Below are 22,478 nucleotides of genomic sequence, written 5' to 3'. Positions count from 1 at the left end.
ATAAGGATTCTGTTTGCTCTTTTAATAAATTAAAATCACTTTTTTTCAGTGTCAAGGAAATAATTAACATAATGTAGTTTATGAGGTAGCAAGTAAATTCTTCACACATGTGGCCCAGGATTTCATTTGGTAGGTTTAAGTTCTGTCTGACCTTACACTATGAAAATTCCAAGTTTGTGTTTGAATACATGACTAAAAGAGTAAGAATGAAATGATCAACAGTATGTCTGTTTCAGTTTTTATTAATAAAACACAAAACTAAACTCAAGGCAACTGCTTTGTTCCAATATCTGGTCTGACCGTACACTGGAGAAGTGATTCTTTATGAGGAATTAACTTGCAGTATACAGACAGGTTACATCAAAAGTGGGATACTGCAATATCTAATAAGGTTAGGTAAATGAAATTAAAAAGAAAACAAATTAAGTATTAAAAATCACAGAAATATTCCCCTCAACTATCAGGGGGCTTCCTGTAACAGTCTTCAATGTGTTTATCAAGATCAATCATATTGCACCACCCCCAAAGGAAAAAACTGAGGGAACTCATGAGTAATTTTCACAGCTTCATTGTAAAGTCCAAGATCTGAAAAAAAAAAAAAAAATTTATCAAACATTTAATCTATAATGGAAAGATGTAGCATCATTTATTATCTAAAAGCTTTCTACCTCTTTCTCTTTTATAGAGATCAACTTATTTTCACAATCTATCTTCTAAAATAGATAGGGATCATCACAGCTATTTACCCGTGGCTCTAAAAAATAAAAGACATGGGCAATAGGCAACTACTCATTTTGATATCCATTGTACAGGCAAATTCTTGCCTGGTTTTAGGTGTTAGGCATTATTTGATGCTTTTGATACATATGATAAAACAAAAAAATCTATTAACATTATTTCTGTTTGCCAAGTTTTAAGTTTCTCTTCCCATAAATACTCTTTAATTAGTTTCCTGCATATACAAGCATTACTTAAAAGGGGGCCAAAATGTTCTCCCATTTTCCTTTGGGATCAGAAAATTCTATAGTAACTGAAAAATGGCAGGACTGAGATTCAAGACCAAGACATCTCAAGTTAAGAAAACTGTTTTCCTCCTAATTACATGAAAGTACTTAATACAGAATGCTTTATTTACCAAAAGGATGGTTATCTTCTTTAAACTGGACATATGATGCACACATAATGGTTGCCTTTGCTGTTACTTTTCCAACTACTTCCACAATTCCAGAGATTTCTTCATCAAGCTAACACAAAGGACAAATTGTCAAATTGGTGTTGTCATATTTCTAGTTGGTAACTTGGAAAATTGTTACAGTTTACTAATCTTTCATGTAACAAAATCAGCTTAAAATTTACCAATGCAAAAACTGAACTGTAAGTTGTTAAAAATGTTTGAGTACTTAATGTCAGCATGTCAAGTCCTATTACCTTTAGCAGTACCTTCAGGTCCAAAGATCCAGTTAAATGTTTAAGTTGAAGACAAAATCACTTAAGGATAATGAGAATGTCTAGGATTTCTACAAGGAGTAATTTATTTAAAAAGACCCATTGAAAGGAACTTTCTATTTTCTTATCTTGTGCAGTGTATTCTGTATATATTACCCAAACAACACATGGATTTATCGTCATTTAAAAAAAAAAATTTTTGGAGTACAATAAATGTAAAAACAAGTGATAACTAAAAGTACACTTAAACAAAAACAAAACAGAATTTTTAAAATGTCAAGCTCTTGAAAGAAAAAATGACTTAAAAGGTTTTTTTTTTAAATGTGATTTTTTTGGTCTTTTATAGGAATAGGAAATGTTACCCAGTTAAGGGATGTTTTAAAAAATCATGGAGCCCAAGGGGCGCCTGGTTGGCTTAGTCATTAAGCGGCTGTCTTCAGCTCAGGTCATGACCCCAGAGCCCTGGGATCAAGTCCCACATCTCCCTCTCTCACTTCCCCTGCTTGTATTCCCCCTCTCACTGTGTCTCTCTCTGTCAAATAAATAAATAAAATCTTAAAAAAAAAAAAATCAGGGAGCCCAAAGAATCATTGGTTAGAAATGTAAAGGGATATATAATGTAAGAAGAGGACAAAAGTTTAATTTTTCGAGCAGGTAAGTTTTATGAGGTGGTCCTTTATATCACTCCAAGAATCAGAAACATCAGCAAGATGAATTAACTACAAAAGTCTTAGAATTAGGGATGCCTGGGTGGCTCAGTTGGTTAAGCAGCTGCCTTCGGCTCAGGTCATGATCCCAGCGTTCTGGGATCGAGTCCCACATCGGGCTCCTTGCTCAGCAGGGAGCCTGCTTCTCCCTCTGCCTCTGCCTGCCTGTGCTCTCTTTCTTGCTCTCCCTCTCTCTGACAAATAAATAAAATCTTAAAAGAAAAAAAAAAAGAGTCTTAGAATTAATACTTGACCATACGGGCTCCATCAACTCAATAGTTCCATTTTTTCCTTCTCCATCTGAAAGAATAAACATTTTTCCAGTGGGATGAATCTAAAAAAGAAACACAGGATTAAAAAAACAAAAAACATAAAACAAACTTTAAAATCTCATTAAAATAAAAATATTGTAAGTTGGAAAATGAGATTGACCCAAAAATACTTAGTCAATGCACACAAAGCAATTTGGTTTTGAACAATTTGGTTCAGATTATAATCTTGTGTTAACCGCAACTGGTCAAACACCACCTAGTTAAAGTTGAATTTCAGATAAACAGTACTTTTTAGTACAAATATGTCCTGTATTTTTATTTAGTAATCTGGCAGCCCTGCCCTAACAACAAATTAAAGGGGGTTCATAATGTCTAAAAGTGAGATCTACTAGCACTCATGATTTAAATAGTAGGTATTCCACCAGAGAGTCTGTTTTAAAAATTAAGTTTGATGGGGACACACCTGTGTGGCTCAGTGCTGGAGCGTACCACTCTTGACCTCAGGGTTGTGAGTTTGAGCCCTACCTTGGGGGTAGAGAGTTTTTTTTAAAAAATGAATAATAAGTATGATGTAGTTAACAGAACTGGTTGCCAGAAGATTTGGGCTCTACTACTGATCTGTAAAGACTGCATTCAGGTCTGGATGAAAGTCAGCTTTGCTACTTGCTGTGGCCTTGAGCAGTTAACCAGACTCCACTCCTACCCAGTTTGCCTACTCTGAAGTCAAGTAACACCTACTGAACGAAGAGGACGAGTGGCTGAAATGAACTACTAAGGCTTTACAATAGTTTTATGTTTTTTTCCCCCTCAGCTTTCCCGGTTCACTGACTCCGAAACTTTGGGGCTGCTTCTCATCAGTAGGATGCAGACGCTGCACTCTTAACACTAAGATGAGAACACAGACTGCTATGGAATCTGGAAGGGACAACTGAAGAATGTTTATGACGAAGTGACCAACAAGAAAGCGAAGTTTGAGAAAAGAAAATTCCATTAGAAAGAAACTAGAAAACCAGAGCAGTTGCCAAGTCTGGCTAAGCGAAAAAATCAGGAGGTAAATGTGTGAGTCAGGTCTACAATTTTCTTTGTAAATACAAAAAGAAACCAGAGGGGAGGACGTTAGAATTTAGAACCGAGCGTATTTGAAAACGTCACGATTCCGCGCCATAAAAGTGGCGCCAAAATGGGCTGCAGGGGCTAAAAAGTGCGCAGAACGCCCGCGCGTGTAAAACGAAGCATTTGGGAGCGCAGTGTTGCTCTAAGGCCTGTCCTCCTCCACCCCACCTTTCCACCCTGAGGCTACGGCCCTGGCGGTCAAGGGGTCCCTCCACCCGGCTCCAAAGCAGGGGGCCCAGGGCAGCCACGGCGCGCACCTTTTCCAGCCTTCCTACGAAGCAGACCGGCCGGTCGATGAACTGAGCTAGCATGCTGGCGTTGACGCGCGACCTGGGCAACTCCATGACATCCACCATGGTCGCGGTGCGACACCCGCGGCCGGCAGGAAACAGAAGACCGAAATTCTGCGCCCCACGGCGTCTATGGGGCAGAAGATGCCGGCACCAATCAGCGGAGACCCGCTCTCTCAGTCCACCAATCAAAAGCTCGGAAATCTCGATCGAAATCGCGCAGTCCCAGAAATGGACAGAGCGGGGAGGGCTGCTTCCGGAAGTGGGGATCGGCTGCTTAGTGACGCATGGCGTCCCGGAAGTTGCCCACGTCCTCCGCAGAGTGGGCAGGGGAGGCGGGGCTTGGATGGGGCGGGGCGGTGGCTGCCTCCTGCGATCTCCGGGCCTCCCCGCCCGACTGGATCCCGGAAGCAGGGTATTGGGCTCCTGTGCGGTAGCGGCGAGGGACTGCGGCGCGAGCCTCAGGTACCCCTTCTCGCGGGAGGCGCCGCAGCCTTACTGTTTCCCTTTCTCCCCATCGACGGATGCGGAAGAAAGAGGCGGGACTGGGTTCTTGCCCTGTCGCGGCATTATCGGTGCTGCGCACCCGCGGTTGGAGTTTCCCCACCAACCGGCTTCTCGGTTCTGCGTGGCAAGCGCGGGATTTGTGTTGCAGTCGAGGTGTCGGGTGTTTTTGACACCCGCCGTCCTGGAGACGGGAAGTGGGGTCGCCAATGATCTTTCATTGCCCTTGTCAGGCTCCTGCCGCTCGGTGACAGAGGGTCGGTGATTTAACCGCTCAACTTGCGTCACTTAACTGTTCTGTTTTCACACCTGTTAGAAGGGTTGATCCGATGATCTCTACAACCCTTTCTAGCCCTCACAACCTGGCCAAGCTAAGGAGGTGGGAGTTCTCTCACCTCCTCCGTGTTAGCGACGAATTGAAGCTTTGGGGAATGGGTAGGGGGAAGGATCACTGAGCTAGGTGAGGGACGAATTTAAGTAGCTGTTAGATCCTGAGCAGGGGCGCTTCTCCCTGAGACATACTTTGCCTTTCAAAAAACGAGGGGGTTCGATGACATGAATGTTTTGTAAGATCCCAGCAGAGTTTTGCCCATGTGATTCACGGACTCGTCTTAACTTCCCAGAACTTTCCCTCATTGCTCCCCGCACCCCGGGACGAGGGAGGCATGGAAGACCACCTGTTTCAAGGAGATTTAGGCTGGGGGCGTGGATTGTTGAATCGGTCGGGGCTCAGTGGTTGTGCATTTGGGGACTTCGTCTGCTGGGACTGGTACTGACTTGCCAGGGATATTATGGAATGAGCGGTCATAGAAATACCTGCCAACTGCTGCAGAAATTGGAAAAACAACTTTTTATTTGGAAACTGCGTCCGTGAATTTGCCTAAAGCCCCAGAGTTGTCACCGTTCAAATTCGGGTTTTAGCTCGAGTGTCCCAGTTTTATCTCATAGTTGCCTTAAGCAAAGATGATTCTTTTTGACGCTTCAGGCTGCAATTTAAGATAGAAATGTGATGTTCCATAATTAAATGATAGCCTCCCTCAGTGTTATTTAACTGAATATATTTGTCTTTTAATATCGCTGTCACGAAAACAAATTTAGAGGATTTCATTAGCAGATGAAGAGTGCATGTCGTTTGGCGTATACAAGAATGGTTGTACTGGTGCAAGTCAATAAAGTCTATATTTTTGCGCAAAACGTTGACATTTTTTGCATTTCAGGGTTGCTTTGGAAGACAAGTTGATGTGCATTATAAAGGGTAGGGTGCACGAATATCTTTAACCTCGGCCTTTAAAGTATCAGGTATCAGATGCTAATGTCATTATTTTATTATATTTTAAAAACTACTTTTACATACCAGTGGCCTTTAAAAAAAAACCGTAAAGATGAACAAGATAGTTTAAAACAGCGTTTTGGATATTTCTTGGGTCATTTAAAATGTATTATGTAATACATAGTCAAGAGAGAAGAGTATATATAGCTAATATGGATTATTTCCAGAGAAATTAAATGAACTCGCAAGGGCCTCACATTCAGTTTAAGAAATGGAATTTAGCCAGTTAGTAGTTTGCACTAACTCAGTTAATCTTCCTCTCTGGAGGAGCCACAAATAAACACTATCTTGACATTTTTGTTAAGCACTCTAAGCTTTTCTATATAATCTAATCACACATGGAGGCATTCTTAAATGGTATGTTTAATTGTGCTGGTTTTGGCCGTTGTATAAACGGAATCATACCATATATATCCTCTGACTTTTGCTTTTGCTTTTGCTTTTGAGATTAATCCATGTTGGCCTATGTGGGTGGAGTTCATTCTTTTCACTCTGCTGTTTTGCTGAGTTATTGACTAACATTTTAATTGTTTACTGTTCTTTCGTACTGCAAACACGGATGCTGTGAATGTTCTTGTACCTGTTAGTTGGTGCAGTTGTGCAAAGGGATATCAGTAGAATTGCTGGAACATAGGTTGTGCCTCTTCTGCTTTACTAGTAAAACCAAGTACAGTTGATCTTTGAACAACATAGGTTTAAACTTCATGGGTCTACTATTGTGCAGATTTTTTCAAAAAATATAGCACAGTACTGTAAATGTATTTTCTCATGACTTTCTTAATATTTTCCTTTTTTCTGGCTTATGTAATGTACAAATTCAACATATAATATGTATAACATACAAAATACACGTTAATCGATTGTTGATGGCTTCTGGGATGGCTTGCTGTTAAGAGTAGGTTATTAGTAGTTAAAATTTTTGGGAAGTGGAGAATTATATTTGGATTTTCAACCATGGTGGGTGGGCAGTGTGCACACCCCAACCCCCATGTTTTTCAAAGGTCAACAGTACTGTACTCAAAGTAGTTGTACTGACTTACTTTTTTATCAGAGGTATAGGAGAATTTCAGTTGATTCACATTTTTGGCAACTCTTATTAAAGTTTTTTTTACACCCTGATGGATGTAAAAAGGTTTCATGTTGTGGTCTTAATTTGCTTTCCCTGATTACTGAAAGATTGAACAACTTTTCAAATATTTATTGGCCAGTTGTGTTTGTCATGGGTTTTTTGCCCCCCCTGTCTTTTTTTTCCTTTTTTTCATTGGAAGGAGCTCTTTTAATATGGTTAAAATGTTTTTCCCGGGGCACTTGGGTAGCTCAGTGGGTTAAAGCCTCTGCCTTCGGCTCAGGTCATGATCCCAGGGTCCTGAGATCGAGCCCCACATCAGGCTCTCCGCTCAGCGGGGAGCCTGCTTTCTCCTCTCTCTCTGCCTGCCTCTCTGCCTACTTGTGATCTGTTAAATAAATAAAAATCTTAAAAAAAAAATGTTTTTCCCTTTTGTGTAATATAGTTGAAAAGGTCAATTTAAAAATCTGCTATAAGAATCTTTTCTTAAAACAAGCTCTTAAAGACATTATATATTTAAAATAATAGTTTTGCCTTTCATATTTAAAAATACTCCATCATTTAGAATTGAGTTTATATGCACGTTGTCAGGTAGGTATCCAATTTCTTTTGTTTTAACAACTACTCGTACTCTTCTTGGCCTCTTTTGGTCTTAACATCCATCCAAAATGTTTCATAATTTTCTATACAAAAGTTTTGACTTTTAGATTATATTTATTCCTAGCTACCTTGTTGTTGTTGCTGGTATAAACAGTGTCTTTTTTAAGTTAAAGATTTTTAACTGATTCTTGCTTGTACACAGAGTGCATTTCACCTTTTATTCCGGCCATCCTGCTAAACTTATTTCTAGTAATTTTCTATAGGATTCTTTTAGGTTTTCTAGTCATGTGTGAATAATTACAGATTTGTTTCTTAGCCATTTTTACATATTATTATTGGTATTATTTTTTTTTGCCCAATTTAGAGCTTCTAGTACCATTTGAATAAAAGTAGTATTTCAGTTAAGATGGTGTTTGACTGCATAAGTAAAAGTATCTTAAATACACAAAGTCTTAGTTTCACATGTTAAAAAAGTACAGAGGCATGCAGCTCAGTGTGCAGCTGTGTGTAGTGTCTCTAAGTCATCAGGGACCCAGGTTCTTTTTGTCCCTCTCTTCTCTGATTCTGAGTATCTGGCATTATCCTTAAGGTCACCTCATAGGCCAGGATAGGTGCTGAGCACCAGCCATTTAGGCAGCAGAGAAGTGGGCAGGCAAAAGAGACTTATCTCCCTTTAAGGAGCCTTCCTAGAAGACCCTCACAACTTGTTTTCCTTATTAAGTTAAAGACTTTACCTTGTGTTCCTACTTTGATAATAGTTTTGATTGAGTGGTTATGGATATTTGATCAAAGACTTTTTTTGGTCTTAATTGAGATGATTGAAATGAATATGTTTTCCAGTCTTGACCCACACTTGCATTCCTCGAGGAAACACAAGTTGGCTATATTTTCTTTTTATTACATATTCCTGGATTTGGCTTGTTATTATTTTGTTTAGGATTTTTGCAGTCATGTTCATGAGTGAGATTTATTTGTAGTTTTTCTTTCTTATGTAGTCCTTGTCTGATTCTGGTATTATTAGGGATGTACTGGTCTCATGAAATGAGTTATAGAGTTTCTTCTATTCTCCAGGGTTTTCTGTGAAGCTGGAATTACCTGTTTATTAACTGAATAAACAGTTTCATGTGTAAAACACTCTGGGTCTGTACCTATTGCTTTAGGAATCTCCCACAAGTTTTTTAACTAGATGGTTGTCATCAATTTCTAAATATTTTCTAGTTTCCAAAATATTTCTTTTCTGATTCATGGGTTGTTTTTGTTTCCAAATGTAGAGGTTTTATTTATTAAATTTTGTTGTGTTGTTAATTTCTAACATAATTGCATTATAATTAGATGGTGTGTTCTATCTGATGCTAATTCTTTGGACATATATAAGATTTGCTTTAAGACTTATCGAGGACATGTTTTGTAAATATTTAATGTGTGCTTAGGAAAAAAAATTGTATTTTCCAGTTGTTGGATCAAACTTGTTAATTGCAGCATTCAACTTTTTTGTCTACCTTTTGTCTAATTAATGTTTCAGTAATTGAGATAATTGTGTCAGATATCTTAGAGTGGCATTGGCAGTTTTTCCTTGATTCTGATGACTTGTGTGATGTATTTTTAAGGACTTGTTATTTGACACTGAAGGATAAGGGTTGTGAAATAAAATGATGACATGAAGTGGTGAGTGTTTCAAATCATGCTTTTCAGCTTGATGTTAATTTTGTCAGCTACTGCTGGTTAGAATTTGTTTGTTGTATCTTTTTTCCATCCTGTGCTTCACTGAGGGGAGACAAGACCCAGGGGCATGGATACTTATTACTTTCTCTCTTGAGTGGCTTATCAGAGAGCTAACTTGGAAGGTCTGAGCTTCAGGGCAGAACAGGCTGATAGCAGCCTGTGGGCTCCAGTGGTTCCCTTCTTCTCAAGGCACTGCCTTAGCCGGGAGGTATCCATTATGACAGGCATGCCCAAAGGTGTGGGCACTGGTGTTCAACAGATCACCAGCATTTTGCCATTGTTATATTTTCTCCAATAAACCTTATTTGATATTCATACCGTGTGGTTCTCCTATTTGGCTCTGTGTTGGCTTGATACCTTTCAACTTTTCTGTGTTCTCCTGTTTTAGGCGTGTCCCTTGTACAGCACATGAAGCTGGAGGTTTAATTTTCCCTTTGTCCATTTATATTGGTTGTGACTACTGATATTTTTGGATTTGTGTCTATAGTCATTTTATTTTGCTTTTTTTGTTGTCTGTTTTTTCTCCTCCCTTGCCTTCTTTTGAATTGATTTTTTAATTTTTTTCTTTAATTCCATTTTATTCCTTTGTATCAGTTTAAATATTGTGTATTGTTTTTACACTTTTTGTGGTCATCCTTTAACATGTGAATTAAACTTAAAGTCTAAAGTTATTTTACTCTGTGTCAGGACAAGAACCTATATCTCCATTTACCTTTTTCCCAATTTTTTTCAAAGATGTTATTTATTTATCTCACAGAGAGATAGAGAGAGTACAAGCAGGGGAAGCAGCAGGGAGAGGAAGCAGGCTTCCCACTGAGCAGAGAGCCCAGACGTGGGGCTCGATCCCAGGATCCCAGGATCATAACCTAAGTCGGAGGCAGATGTTTAACCTACTGAGCCACCCAGGCGCCCCAGCTTTTCCCCAATTTTTAAAAAAACATTTATTTGTTTATTTTGAGAGAGAGAGCAGGGGGAGGGGCAGAGGGAGATGGAGAAAGAAACCCAAGCAGCCTCTGTGCTGAGCCCACGGGGAACCCCTGTTGGGCCTCGACTTCACAACCTGGAGATCATGATCTGAGCTGGAATCAAGAGTTGGACGCTTTAAGGGACCTGAGCCACCCAGACACCCCTCCTGTCTTTATGCTGCTGTCTAGAGTTTTTGTTCTATCTTGATTTCTTGTAACTCCACAAATTTGGAATTATCATTGCTTTATGCAGTTACTATTTGCTTGGAATTATTCACATGTTTATGACTCTCATATAATTTATTTTTATATTTCAACATTTTTTCTGGTATTATTTTTCCTCTTTTTGAGTTATTTTTAGAGAGAATCTTCGGTAACAAACCCCATTGTTTTGTGTTTTTCTGAATTCTTTATTTCATCCTTGATCTCAAAAGATAGTTTTACCCTTTGTGGAATAGAGTGCTAAATGGAAAGTTACTTCCTCCAAAATTACTTTGATATTATTTTACTCTTTTACTTTGATATTTTACTCTGTTTTCCTTAAAACTGTGATTATGTTGTAAGTGGTCATGTCTCTTCATCTGCTTGATCCTCAGTTTGTCTTTGGTGTCCTACAGTTTTCCTGTGTAATGCATCCTGATGTGGCTTTCTCTCATTTGGTTTGCTGGCCGATACGTTGTGCTTCATGAATCTGATAATTGTGTTTATTGGCACTGGGATATTTTCAACCATAATTCCTTTGAACACTGCCTCTCTCCTATAATCTAACTCCTTCTGGAACTCAAAAGTAAGAAGGATGGTTTTTATGTGCTGTTGACCTCTGTTTTGTAATTCATTGGTTTTGATTCTCTGTGTTGAATTCTGGACAATTTCTTTCATATCTTCAGTTAACTAATTCTTTATGCAGTAGTGACTCATTTGCTCTATCTAATTTCAGTACTGTTTTTTATTTATTTGTTTCTAGATCTCTTGTTTGGTTCTTTTTACAGATCTTAGTAGTTGTCATTGATATTCTTTTGTTGTAGTTTTAGGTTTCCCTTTATTGTTTCAAATAATACAGAATATAAAGTAAATTTGTTCATAATCTAGTTTTGATACCCATAGTCTTTATAAGTCTCATTCTGTATGTTTGGGGTTGGGGTTTTTTTTATTCTGTTGACTTTTCTTTCCTGTGACTTGTTTCTTCATTTGTATTGTAATTTTTGATTATGAATTCACGTATCTTAAGTTTTTGGTGATTTCTTTGAGATTTAGTTTGAGGGTATGTTTCTTCACAGAAGATTTGTGTTTCCTACTTTCCTAGGTGTTTGAGCCCCAGACTTTGTCCTTCTCCCTGTGGAGCATGGGTCATTAAAGCCCAGACTTGTAGTTATTAGGAATTAGCGATGGCCACAGGGAAAGCATTAGCTTTAGTACTTGCATATACGCCTATGGATTTGTTGATTCCTGTCCTTTCTGTCTTGTACAGGATTTCTTTATTCTTTTGTTGGCTTGGGCATACATTTAAAAAAAAAGGTGTATTTATATTTAAGACATTACCACAAATACTCTTCTTCATCCTTCCACACAGTCAATCAAAAGCAAATATAAGCTGGGTTAAAGTGGGCATTCACTGGATAGAATTTCAAGAGATATAAAATATGGCAGGGAGCATAGTAATGAATTCTGGGTCAGTTGTACTTCTTGGTCATTACCCTTTGTGTAATTTATGGAAATTTGAGTCAGACTTTGACACATGGTTGACAGAGCTATTGCGTTTTTGTCTTATATTTCTTTACGTGCATTTTTTTTCTTTATTTTTTTATTTATTTATTTATTTTCTTTACGTGCATTTTGATGATAAATTGGGAAGGAAGTAAAACAGCCAGCTTTCTTGTTTCATCAGACATCTGAATCAAGTCTTCAGACAGATTGCAATACTGCTTGACTAGACTTAGTAAATTGTTAGCCACTTGCCTGTGGTAGTGCTGGTTTTACGCAGGACTCAGCACCATGCTTTGTACCCACTGGCATGGGAGAGCTGGTAGAGAAAGAGGCTGAGAGGCAGCAACTAGACTGGGTACTTCCTTGAATTTGGAGAAAGTGCCTTGTCTCATTTTGTTTCTCTAGGGCCCAACAGTGTGCCTGGCCAGTATGTGGCCTTCACAGCCTCTTGCCGGAATGAATTAAAAAGTCGGCAGTTGGGGCCCCTAGGTGACTCAGTGGCTTAAAGCCTCTGCCTTTGGCTCAGGCCCTGATCCCAGGGTCCTGGGATCGAGCCCCGCATCAGGCTCTCTGTTCAGCTGGGAGCCTGCTTCCTCCTCTCTGTCTGCCTCTCTGCCTACTTGTGATCTCTGTTGGTCAAATAAATAAATAAAATCTTTAAAAAAAAAAAAAAAGTCAGCAGTTGAACAAACGACTGATTTTTAGCAGTTTATTTATTTATTTAGGTTGTGTGTGTGTGTGTGTGTGTGTTAATAGGCTCCAGGCCCATCATGGGGCTTGAACTCATAACCCTGGGATCAAAAGTCACATGCTGTACAGACTGAGCCAGCCAGGCATCCCATAGCAATTTGCTGTTTGTTTAGAGAGGAAGTAAAGACTTGTGATGATACAATTAAGTTGTTCTGAAAGTCAAAAGACCCTTTTCTTTTTGTAAGGAGGTAGAGAGAGAAAAGCCCTGTATGTACCAGGCGCTGAGTTCTCACCAGATGGTGAATCTGCTGGCACCTTGATCACAAACTTCCCAGCCTCCAGAATTATGAAATATAAATCTGTTGTTTTTAAGTTAAAAAAAAAAGAAAAGAAAAGAAAGTCAAATGATACATACTTTTATACGCACATTTGGGAGTGATTCCTATTGGAAGTTGAATGTGTGGCTCCTGTTGTGTGTTAAATATATTTAAGTGAGCAGATAGAGCAATTTGAAGACCTGCATTGAATGTAGTAGTAGTACTACTAGTAGTAGTAGTAGTTGTAGTAGTCGTAGTTGTTGTAGTTGTTATAGTAGTGGTTGTTGTTCATTCTAGCTTTCCCTGTGCTATAGAGGGTGGTAAAGAGCTGTGACCTTACACCATTCTCCCTTACAACAGCATTCTCCCACAGAGCATTATTTAAATCTGCCCCAAGATTTTTGTTATGTGAAGAGATGCTTTTTGATAGAATTGTCTGGAGTCTTTTTCAGGATGTTTCTTCATTTCAGAGTAGCAACATTGAATGCAGTGGGCAGAAATTAGTATTGTATTAGTAGGAATCTGTTATTTAAAGCAAAACTTATATGATTTGGGGGCACCTGACTGGCTCAGTTGGTAGATAGAGCATGTGAATCTGGATCTGCGGCTGTGAGTTTGAGCCCTACATTAGGGGTAGAATTTACTTCAAAAAATCGTTAAAAAAAAAAACCCTAAAATGGTTTTTGGCAGCAGTTATGTAGAGTTCTGTTTGTAGCTTTTCTCAAACATAAAAATATATCATTGTACTTTAGAAGAGTCAGGGTAGCACTAAAACTTGACTCTGAATTATGTGCTTGGGCAATGAATGAGATCCAAATGATATAAATTATAAGTGAAATTTGTTTGCAGGCTCTCAAAAGGCAGTAGCTTTATCTTCTAAATTTCTGTATCTCCCCACACTATTTAGCATCTTTTTTAGGGGAAAAAGAAAATCTATGGTTTTCATGTGTTACTGCATTAAAAAAAAAAAAAGGAATTAAGAAAAAACAAAACCTCTTTAAATTGAGATGTCTGCTGACTGGAATGTATCACGAATTAGGGGATTACACCCATCCATAGAGGACCAGGACCAGGTTATGATGAAGAATTATCCAGGCCCAAATATTAAGAGTAAAAAGCTTGAAAAACCCTGGTTTAATATAAGGGAAGATTTTACCTTCCTTTTTTTTTTTGTCGATTCTAGTTAGTTAACGTACAATGCAATACTGGTTTCAGGAGTAGAATTCAGTGGTTCATCTCTTAACATATAGTACCCTGTGCTCATCATCACAAGTGTTCTCCTTGTTATATGAGCATCAACCAACCCACAGTGATGCCCATCACTCATCTCGCCCATTCCCCACCCACCTCCCTCCATCAACCCTTGTCTATTCTTAAGAGTCTCTTATTGTTTCCCTTATGTTCATATGATCATCTGTTTTGTTTCTTAAATTCCACATATAAGTGAAATCATATAGTATTTGTTTTTCTCCGACTAACTTATTTTGCTAGCATAATATACTCTACCCATGTCATTGCAAATGGCAAGATTTCATTCTTTAATGGGTGAATAATATTCTTTTGTATATCTATACCACATTTTCTTTATCCATTCATTAGGCAATGGTCATTTGGGCTCTTTCCATAGTTTGGTATTGCTATGAACATCAAATCCCATTGAATCATTATTTTTATATTCTTTGGGTAAATACCTAGTAGTGCAGTTGCTGTATCATATGGTAGTTCTCTTTTTAACTTTTGGAGGAACCTTCATACTGCCCTCCAGAGTGGCTATAACACTTTTCACTCCCACCAACAATGCAAGAGGGCTCCCCTTTCTCCACATCCTCACCAACATCTCTTGTTTCTTGTGTTGTTAATTTTAGCCATCCTGACAGGTATGAAATGGTATCTCATTGTGGTTTTGATTTGTATTTCCATGATGCTGAGTGATGTTGAGCATCTTTTCATGTGTCTTTTGGGTATCTGGATGTCGTTTTTAGGAAAGTGTCTATTCATGTTTTCTGCCTATTTTTTTTTTTAATAATAGTATTTATTTGACAGAGATCACAAGTAGGCAGAGAGGCAGGCAGAGATGGAGAGAGAAAGAGAGAGAAGCAGGCTCCCTACTGAGCAGAGAGCCCGATGCGGGGCTCAGTCCCAGAACCCTGAGATCATGACCTGAGCCAAAGGCAGAGGCTTTAACCCACTGAGCCACACAGGCGCCCCTCTGCCTATTTCTTAACTGGATTATTTGTTTTTAGGGTTTGAGTTTAATAAGTTCTTTGTAGATTTTTGGATACCTTATCAGATATGTCTTTTGCACATATCTTCTCCCATTCCATAGTCTGCCTTTTAGTTTTTTTTATTGTTTCCTTCCCTGTGCAGAAGTTTTTATCTTGGTGAAGTCCCAATAGTTCATTTTTGCTTCTGTTTCCCCTGCCTCTGGAGACATGTCTAGGAAGAAGTTGCTGTTGCTGAGGTCAAAGAGGTTTCTGTCCCTGCCCTTCTCTAGGATTTTGGTGGTTTCTGTCTCACATTTAGGTCTTTCATCCATTTTGAATTTATTTTTGTGTATGGTGTAAGAAAGTGGTCCAGTTTCTTTCTTTTGCATGCAGCTGTCCAGTTTTCCCAGTACCATTTTTTTAAAAGATTTTATTTGTTTATTTGACAGAGAGACATCACAAGTAGGCAGAGAGGCAGGCAGAGAGGGTAAGGGAAGCAAGCTCCCCTCTGAGTAGATAGCCGAATGCGGGGCTTGATCCCAAGACCCTGAGATCATGACCTGAGCCAAAGGCAGAGGCTTAACCCACTGAGCCGCCCAGGCACCACCCTCCCAGTACCACTTTTTGAAGAGACTGTCTTTTTTCCCATGGAATATTCTTTCCTGCTTTGTTGAAAATTAGTTGACCATATAGTTGTGGGTCCATTTCTGGGTTTTCTGTTCTGTCCCATTGATCTATATGTCTATTTTTTTTACATACTTTTTAAAAAGGTTTTATTTATTTCTTTATGTGGTAGAGTGAGTGAGAGTGCACAAGAAGGGGGTGCGGCCTCTCCAGAGAGCAGAGAGCCTGATGTGGGGCTCAATCCCAGGACACTGGGATCATGACCTGAGCTGAGGGCAGAGGTTTAATCAACTGAGCCACCCAGGTGGCATCTCTTTTTTGTGCCAGTACCATAATGTCTTGTCTTGATGGAGGCACCTTGGTGGCTCAGTGGGCCTTCGGCTCAGGTCATGATCCCAGGGTCCTGGGGTCGAGCCCCGCATCGGGCTCTCTTCTCAGCAGGGAGCCTGCTTCCCCCCCCCCACCCCGTTTGCCTCTCTGCCTACTTATGATCTCTCTCTGTCAAATAAATAAATAAAATCTTTAAAAAAAATAATGTCTTGATGACTACAGCTTTGCAGTACAGTTTAAAGTCCAGAGTCGTGATACATCCAGCTTTCTAAGTAGTCATTTCTAAGTGTCCTCTTCAATTTCTTTCTTAAGTGTTCTATAGTTTTCAGCATACAGATCTTTTACCTGTTTCGTTAGGTTTATTCCTAGGTATCTAGTGGGTTTTGATGCAATTAAAATTGGGATCAGTACCTTGATTTAATTTTCTGTTGCTTCATTATTGATGTGTAGAAATGCAACAGATTTCTGTATGTTAATTTTATATCCTAGAACTTTGCTGAATTCATGTATTAGTTCCAGCAATTTTTTGGTAGAGTCTTTGGGTTTTCTGCATAGAGCATCATGTCTGCAAATAGTGGAAGTTTGACATCTTCCTTGCCAATTTGGATGCCTTTTATTTCTTTTTATTGTCTGATTGCTGAGACTAAGACATCTAGTAATGTGTTAAATAGTAATTGTGAGAGTGGGTATCCATGTCTTATTCCCAACTCTAGAAGAAAATCTCTCAGTTTTTTCCCATTGAGAATGATCTTAGCTGTGGGTCTTTTGTATATGGCCTTTATGATGTTGAGGTATGTTCCCTCTATGCCTACTTCGCTGAGGGTTTTTATCAAGAAATTATGTTTTGTCAGATGCTTTTTCTGCATCATTGAGAGGATCATACGGTTCTTATCCTTTCTTTATTAATGTGGTGTATCACATTGATTGATTTATGACTATTAAATCACCCTTCCAGCCCAGGAATACTTCCTACTTGATCATGGTGAATAATTCTTTTAATATACTGTTGGATTCAATTTGTTAGTATCTTGTTGAGAATTTCTACGTCCATGTTTATCAGGGATATTGGCCTATAAGTCTCCTTTTCAGTGGGGTCTTTGTCTGGTTTTGGTATCAAGGTAATGCTGGCCTTGTAGAAAGAGTTTGGAATTTTCCATTTCTATTTTTTGGAACAATTTGAAAAGAATATGTTTTAACTCTTCTTTAAATGTCTGGTAGAGTTCCCCTAGGAACCCATCTGGCCCTAAACTTTTGTTTATTGGGAAATTTTTGATTACTAATTCAGTTTCTTTGCTGGTTATGAGTCTGTTTAAAATTTCTTATTTCTTCCTGTTTCAGCTTTGGTGGCTTATATGTCCCTAGGAATTTGTCCATTTCTTCCAAATTGCCCAGTTTATTGGCATGTAATTTTTCATAGTATTCTTTTATAATTGTTAGTATTTCTATAGTGTTTGTTGTTATCTCTCCTCTTTCATTTATGACTTTATTTGTTTGAGTCCTTTCTCTTTTCTTTTTGTTAAGTCTGGTTGGGGTTTATCAAGTTTATTGATTCTTTTGAAGAACCAGCTTTTCATTGATCTGTTCTACTGGGGTTTTTGTTTGTTTCTTTTTCTTTTTTTTTTTTTTTTTAAAGATTTTGTTTATTTATTTGACAGACAGAGATCACAAGTAGGCAGAGAGGCAGGCAGGCGGGGGGGTGGGGGAAGCAGGCTCCCTACTGAGCAGAAAGCCCACTGCAGGGCTCAATCCAAGGACCCGGAGATCATGACCTGAACTGAAGGCAGAGACTTAACCTACTGAGCCCCCCAAGCGCCCCTGTTTGTTTGTTTCTGTATCATTTATTTCTGCTCTAATCTTATTTCCCTTCTTCTGCTGGCTTTAGGTTTTATTTGTGGATACATTTCTAGCTCTGTTAGGTGAAAGGCTAGGTTGTGTATTGAGACTTTTCTTGCATTTTGAGGGAGGCCTGTATTGTAGTATACTTCCATCTTAGGACTGTCTTTACTGCATCTCAAAGGTTTTAGACTGTCATGTTTTCATTTTCATTTGCTTCCATGTACTTTTAAATTTCTTCTTTAATTTCTTGGTTAACCTGTTCATTCTTTACTAGGATGTTTTTTAACTCCATGTATTTGTGGTCTTCATAAATTATTTCTTTTGGCTGACCTCGTTTCATAGTGGCGTGGTCTGGAAATATGCATGTATGATCTAAGTCTTTCTGTACCTCTTGAGGTCTGATTTGTGACCAAGTGTGTGATTATGTTCTGAAGAGTGTTCCGTGTACAGTGAAAAAGAATGTGTATTCTGCTGCTTTAGGATGAAATGTTCTGAATGTATCTGTCAAGTCCATCTGGTCCGATGTGTTATTCCAAGCCATGTTTCCTTGTTGATTTTCTACTTAGATGATCTATCATGGCAGGAAGTGGGGTGTTAAAGTCCCCTACTATTATTTTATTATTATCAATGAGTTTTCGTATGTTTGTTATTAATTGTTTCATATATTTGGGTGTTCCCAAGTTGGGGGCATAAATACCTATAATTGTTGCATCTTTTGGATGATACAATGCCCTCCTTCATCTCTTGTTGCAGTCTTTGGTCTGGGGCCATTTGGGTGGTTCGGTTGATTAAGGATCTGAAACTTGATTTTGGCTCAGATTATGATCTCAGGATTGTGAGATCCAGCCACACATCAGGCTCTGCTCTCAATGCAGAGTCTGCTTAAGATTCTCCCCCTGTTATTTGTCTCTCCTACTCCCCATTATATGTGTGTGTGGATGTGCGTTTCTCTCTCTCTCAGAAAATAAATAAGTAAATAAGTAAAATCTAGTTTGTCTGATATAAGTACGGCTACTCTGGCTTTCTTTTAATGTCCATTAACATGATAGATGGTTTTCCATCACTTCACTTTCAATCTGGAGGTGTCTTTAGGTTCGAAAATGAGTCTTTCATAGACAGCATATAGATTTTTTAAAAAAATTTATTCTGATACCCTATGTCTTTTGATTGAAGCATTTAGTCCATTTACATTCAGAGTGATTATTGAAAGATATGAATTTGATGCTGTTATATTACCTATAAGGTTGTTTTTTGTTTGTTTGTTCGCTTTTCCTGCTGGTGTTCTCTGTTCCTTGCTAGTCTTTGTTGCTTTTGGTCTTCTTTTCTCCACTCAAAGAGTCTCCTTTAATATTTCTGGCAGGGCTGGTTTAGTGGTCATGAATGCCTTTGGTTTTTTATTTGTCCTTCTGTTGTGAATGACAGCTTGCTAGATAAGGTATTCTTGGTTAGGTATTTTCCCATTTAGCACGTTGAGTATATCCTGCCACTGTCTTTTGGTCTGTCAAATTTTGGTCTGTCAAATTTCTATGGACAGATTTGCTGCGAACCTGATCTGTCTTTACCTTGTATCTTGGAATACGTTAAGGGTTCTTTTTCCTTGCTGCTTTCAGGATTCTTTCTTTGTCTATTGTTTTTTTAAATTTGTAATATTTCTTGTGGATTGACAGCTTTTGTTGAATTTAGTGGGGGTTCTTTTTGCTTCTTAGATTTCAATGTCTGTTTCCTTCCCTAGATTAGAGAAGTTTTCAGGAACTCAAACCTTCTGCTTCTTTTTCTTCATCTTCTGGGACTCCTATGATATGAATGCTGTTATGCTTTAAGGAGTCACTGAGTTCCCTAAGTCTACATTCATGATCCAATAATTTTCTTTCCGTCTTCTTTTCAGCTTCATTATTTTCCATATTTTAATCTTCTGTATCAGTAATTCTTTCTTCTGCTTCATCCATCTCCATTGTCATGGCATCTGTTCATGTTTGCCTCTGGGTTACAGCATTTTTAATTTTGGCCTGACTAGATTTTAGTTATTTTAATCTCCGCAATAAGAGATTCTCTAGTGTCTTCTGTGCTTTTTTCATGCCCAGCTAGTGTCCATATTATTGTTGTTTTAAATTCTAGTTCAGACATCTTCCTTATATCTGTATTGATTAAACCCCTCTCTGTGACTTTTTTCCTGTTCTTTCTTTTGGGGTGAGTTCCTCCCATCTTTTCATTTTGTCCAGGGGGGAAAAAAAAAGGAACCTAGATCCTAGGTATGTTTTGATCTGCTTGTTAAAAGAAGCTAGATCCAAAAAATATCTTTGAAATTTTTAAATAAATTTTTAAAAATTAAAAAGTAAAAAACACGTTAAATAATAAAATTTAAAACATTTAATTAAAAATAATAATAGAAAATAAAAATAAAAAGGAAGGTAGATCCTATTTACCCTAGAGCTGAAGCTTTGCTGCACTCTGAGCTGTAGACTAGGTGCCTGCGAGGGGTTTTTGCTTGTTACCTGAAGGAGGGGACCCTTGCTCTGATTCTCAGGTGGACTTGCAGGTAGAGATGCCCCTCCAAGGTTCCAGGAGGGTGGGACTTGGTGTAAGTAGCTTTGGTCTCCACTAGGTGGTGCTGTTTTGCTCCCTGAAGTTTTTCAGCACTGATGGGCGGGGTGGAAATGGCTCTCTCCTCCTGGGATGGGGAGCTAGCACCTGCCACCCTTCAGGAATCTCTCACAGAAGAGCACACAGTCGCCACTCCTGTGTCCCAGGCCTCTTTGACATCCCTGTCTTCACCCTGCCTGCCTCTGAGGTGTCTGTCTGCCAGCTGTAATGGCACTCCTGTGTTTTATCTCAGGTACAGGCTGAGTTCCAAAACTCCAAAGTTTAGAGATCCCTGTGGGCAAGATCCACGCTGATCCCTTGGGGGAGGGCCTGGTTGAGCTGCAGCTGCCTGAAGGTTTGTCCCAGAAATCAGAGGTGCAACCACACGGTGGCTTGGAGTTTATGGCAAGGCACAGCAGGAAGCCTGCCAGGACTCGCTGCCTTCAGCCCATGCCTGTGTTTCTGTGCTAGCCAATGGGGCAGCTCAGTGGTGTCCTCTGGGTCCCTTGGCCTGGAGAGGTCATAGCACCCCATCTCCCAAAGGTACTCCAGCAGGGAAACTGCCTCTCCACATGCAACCCAGGGCATCCTCAGACCTTGCTGCCCACTCCTGAGTCTCTGCCCTCCTTCCTCACTGGAACATTGTTAAGACCCAGGCATGACCCCGGCGATGTTGCCCACCTCTGAAACCTCACACTCTGTGCTTCCTCGTTTATAAAAACTTGCGATGGTCTACTCCTCTCCTTTTCCCGGTCATTGTTTTAGGGAAGACTTCTTGTGCAATTCTCTGTGCGCCCATTTCCACTCTTTCTCAGTCCTCACTCTGCAATCAGGGCTCCCTAGCAGTACCCACATCTCTTCTGTCCTCCAAATCAGCTCTCTGCATTGCCTACTTTTCACGATGTGGTGGTTTTTGTTGTTTTTCAGCTCTAAGTTGTGCATTTTTACTCTCTCAGTCCTCTGATTGATTGCTTGGGTGTCCAGAATGATTTGGTATTTAGATAGCTGTGTTCCAGCTGTGTTCTAGGGTCTCCCTACTCCTCTGCAATCTTAAGTCCTCTGAGATTTTGCCTTCTTAAATTAGTAGAATCAGGGGGGAACATTATTATTATGGTGTTCTTGTTTATTTATTTATTTATTTTTTATTTTTTTTTTTTTTAATGAGTAAAGCCCAGACTGGAAAAAGCAGCCAGTTCTTATCACTGCCAGGATACCAGTCTTGATTCTGAAAACAATAGGGTAGTTAGCTAATTAAGAGGAAAATAGACCAACAAAAATCCCCAAATTCAGCAACAACAATAACAGTAAAACTATGTGAAACCTCCCTGATGATAATTCTAAGAGAGACTTTAGGGGTCATATTTATTTCCAAAGTAATAGAGGAGAGTAAAATTGTATGAGGTCCATTTTTCTCTTGGTGAGATGTCTATATGCAATGATGTAAAAAGGATACGAGAAGAAGGAAGGTTCTGTTCTAAAACTTTCTTGGACCAGCTTGTGACTTTTCAAGACATTTTTGTCATATGCTTGAAAAGCAGCTCTGCTGGAGAAAATTCCAGAAAATTAGTAATTTCAGATTATGTAATGCTTCCAAGATAGCAGGATTTTATTATTATAGCAACAGCTAATGATTGCAAACAGCTCCTGGTGGTATGCCTCTTACATGCTAATGAGTAGCTGGCAGTTGAGATTATCAGATGAAGCCTTTGTGCTGCTCCCCATGGCAAGTAAAGCCAACTGTTAAAAGTCACCAAGTTGGGGTGACAAACTAGAAACACCCCCCAACCCAGATTAATAAAAAGCCTACAGAATGAAGAAAAGAATTCCAACTTGGCCCCTGTGTGAAATCTTCCTGTGAAATTCTCTGGAGCGCCTTTACACTTTTCCAGAATCCTGTCTTGCCTGGTGCTTTATAATTATGAATTTCTAGCTCAAGATCTTCCACCTTTCTAAGTATTTTAGATACTCTGTTTAGGCTAAAAATCATACCTGTTTAACTTATCAATGCTTGCTAAAAGCAGCCATATTCATCTTGTTAGGGAAGTGAGTTTTCTTAAATCATATCACTTCAGTTTTTAATGGCTGATATATATGCACATGATTTCACTTTCCAGTTCGGTGACAAGTGAAAAGGTTAAAAGTGTTACATTAAAGGACGGGCTGTCTTCAAAGTGAGGT

The 22,478-nt window shown here is 39.0% G+C and overlaps 2 protein-coding genes across 2 annotated transcripts in view; one reads left to right on the top strand and one right to left on the bottom strand.

The window, feature by feature from the left end:
- Positions 1–222: 222 nt before the first annotated feature.
- Positions 223–3,956, bottom strand: RPA3 (replication protein A3). The gene is made up of 4 exons (XM_032304288.1): positions 3,796–3,956; positions 2,413–2,487; positions 1,136–1,244; positions 223–585 (listed from the first exon to the last, which is right to left on the bottom strand). Exons 1-4 carry the CDS (start codon positions 3,892–3,894, stop codon positions 503–505), a joined length of 366 nt encoding a protein of 121 aa, XP_032160179.1. The 5' UTR covers positions 3,895–3,956; the 3' UTR covers positions 223–502.
- The window catches only part of UMAD1 (UBAP1-MVB12-associated (UMA) domain containing 1), a 219,503-nt gene continuing 200,849 nt past the window's right edge, over positions 3,825–22,478 (top strand). The window contains exon 1 of the mRNA XM_032304286.1: positions 3,825–4,292. Within this exon, the coding sequence (XP_032160177.1) occupies positions 3,848–4,292 (445 nt within the window). The 5' untranslated portion in view covers positions 3,825–3,847. The remainder of the gene's footprint in view (positions 4,293–22,478) is intronic.

This window comes from Mustela erminea, chromosome 11 (genome assembly GCF_009829155.1).
Source record: "Mustela erminea isolate mMusErm1 chromosome 11, mMusErm1.Pri, whole genome shotgun sequence".
NCBI classification, from domain to species: domain Eukaryota; kingdom Metazoa; phylum Chordata; class Mammalia; order Carnivora; family Mustelidae; genus Mustela; species Mustela erminea.
Note: the sequence above shows the minus strand (reverse complement) of the source record. Positions and strands in the feature narration are given on the sequence as shown.

Bases quoted from the DNA above. Each gene is read 5' to 3' on its own strand.
- RPA3 (XM_032304288.1), bottom strand. From the start codon at position 3,894: ATGGTGGATGTCATGGAGTTGCCCAGGTCGCGCGTCAACGCCAGCATG. The intron at 1,245-2,412 runs GTATGGTCAAGT...CCTTTGTGTTAG, and splicing joins CTATTGAGTTGATGGAGCCC to CTTGATGAAGAAATCTCTGG. The intron at 586-1,135 runs GTAAATAAAGCA...TTTTTTTTTCAG, and splicing joins AGAAGATAACCATCCTTTTG to ATCTTGGACTTTACAATGAA.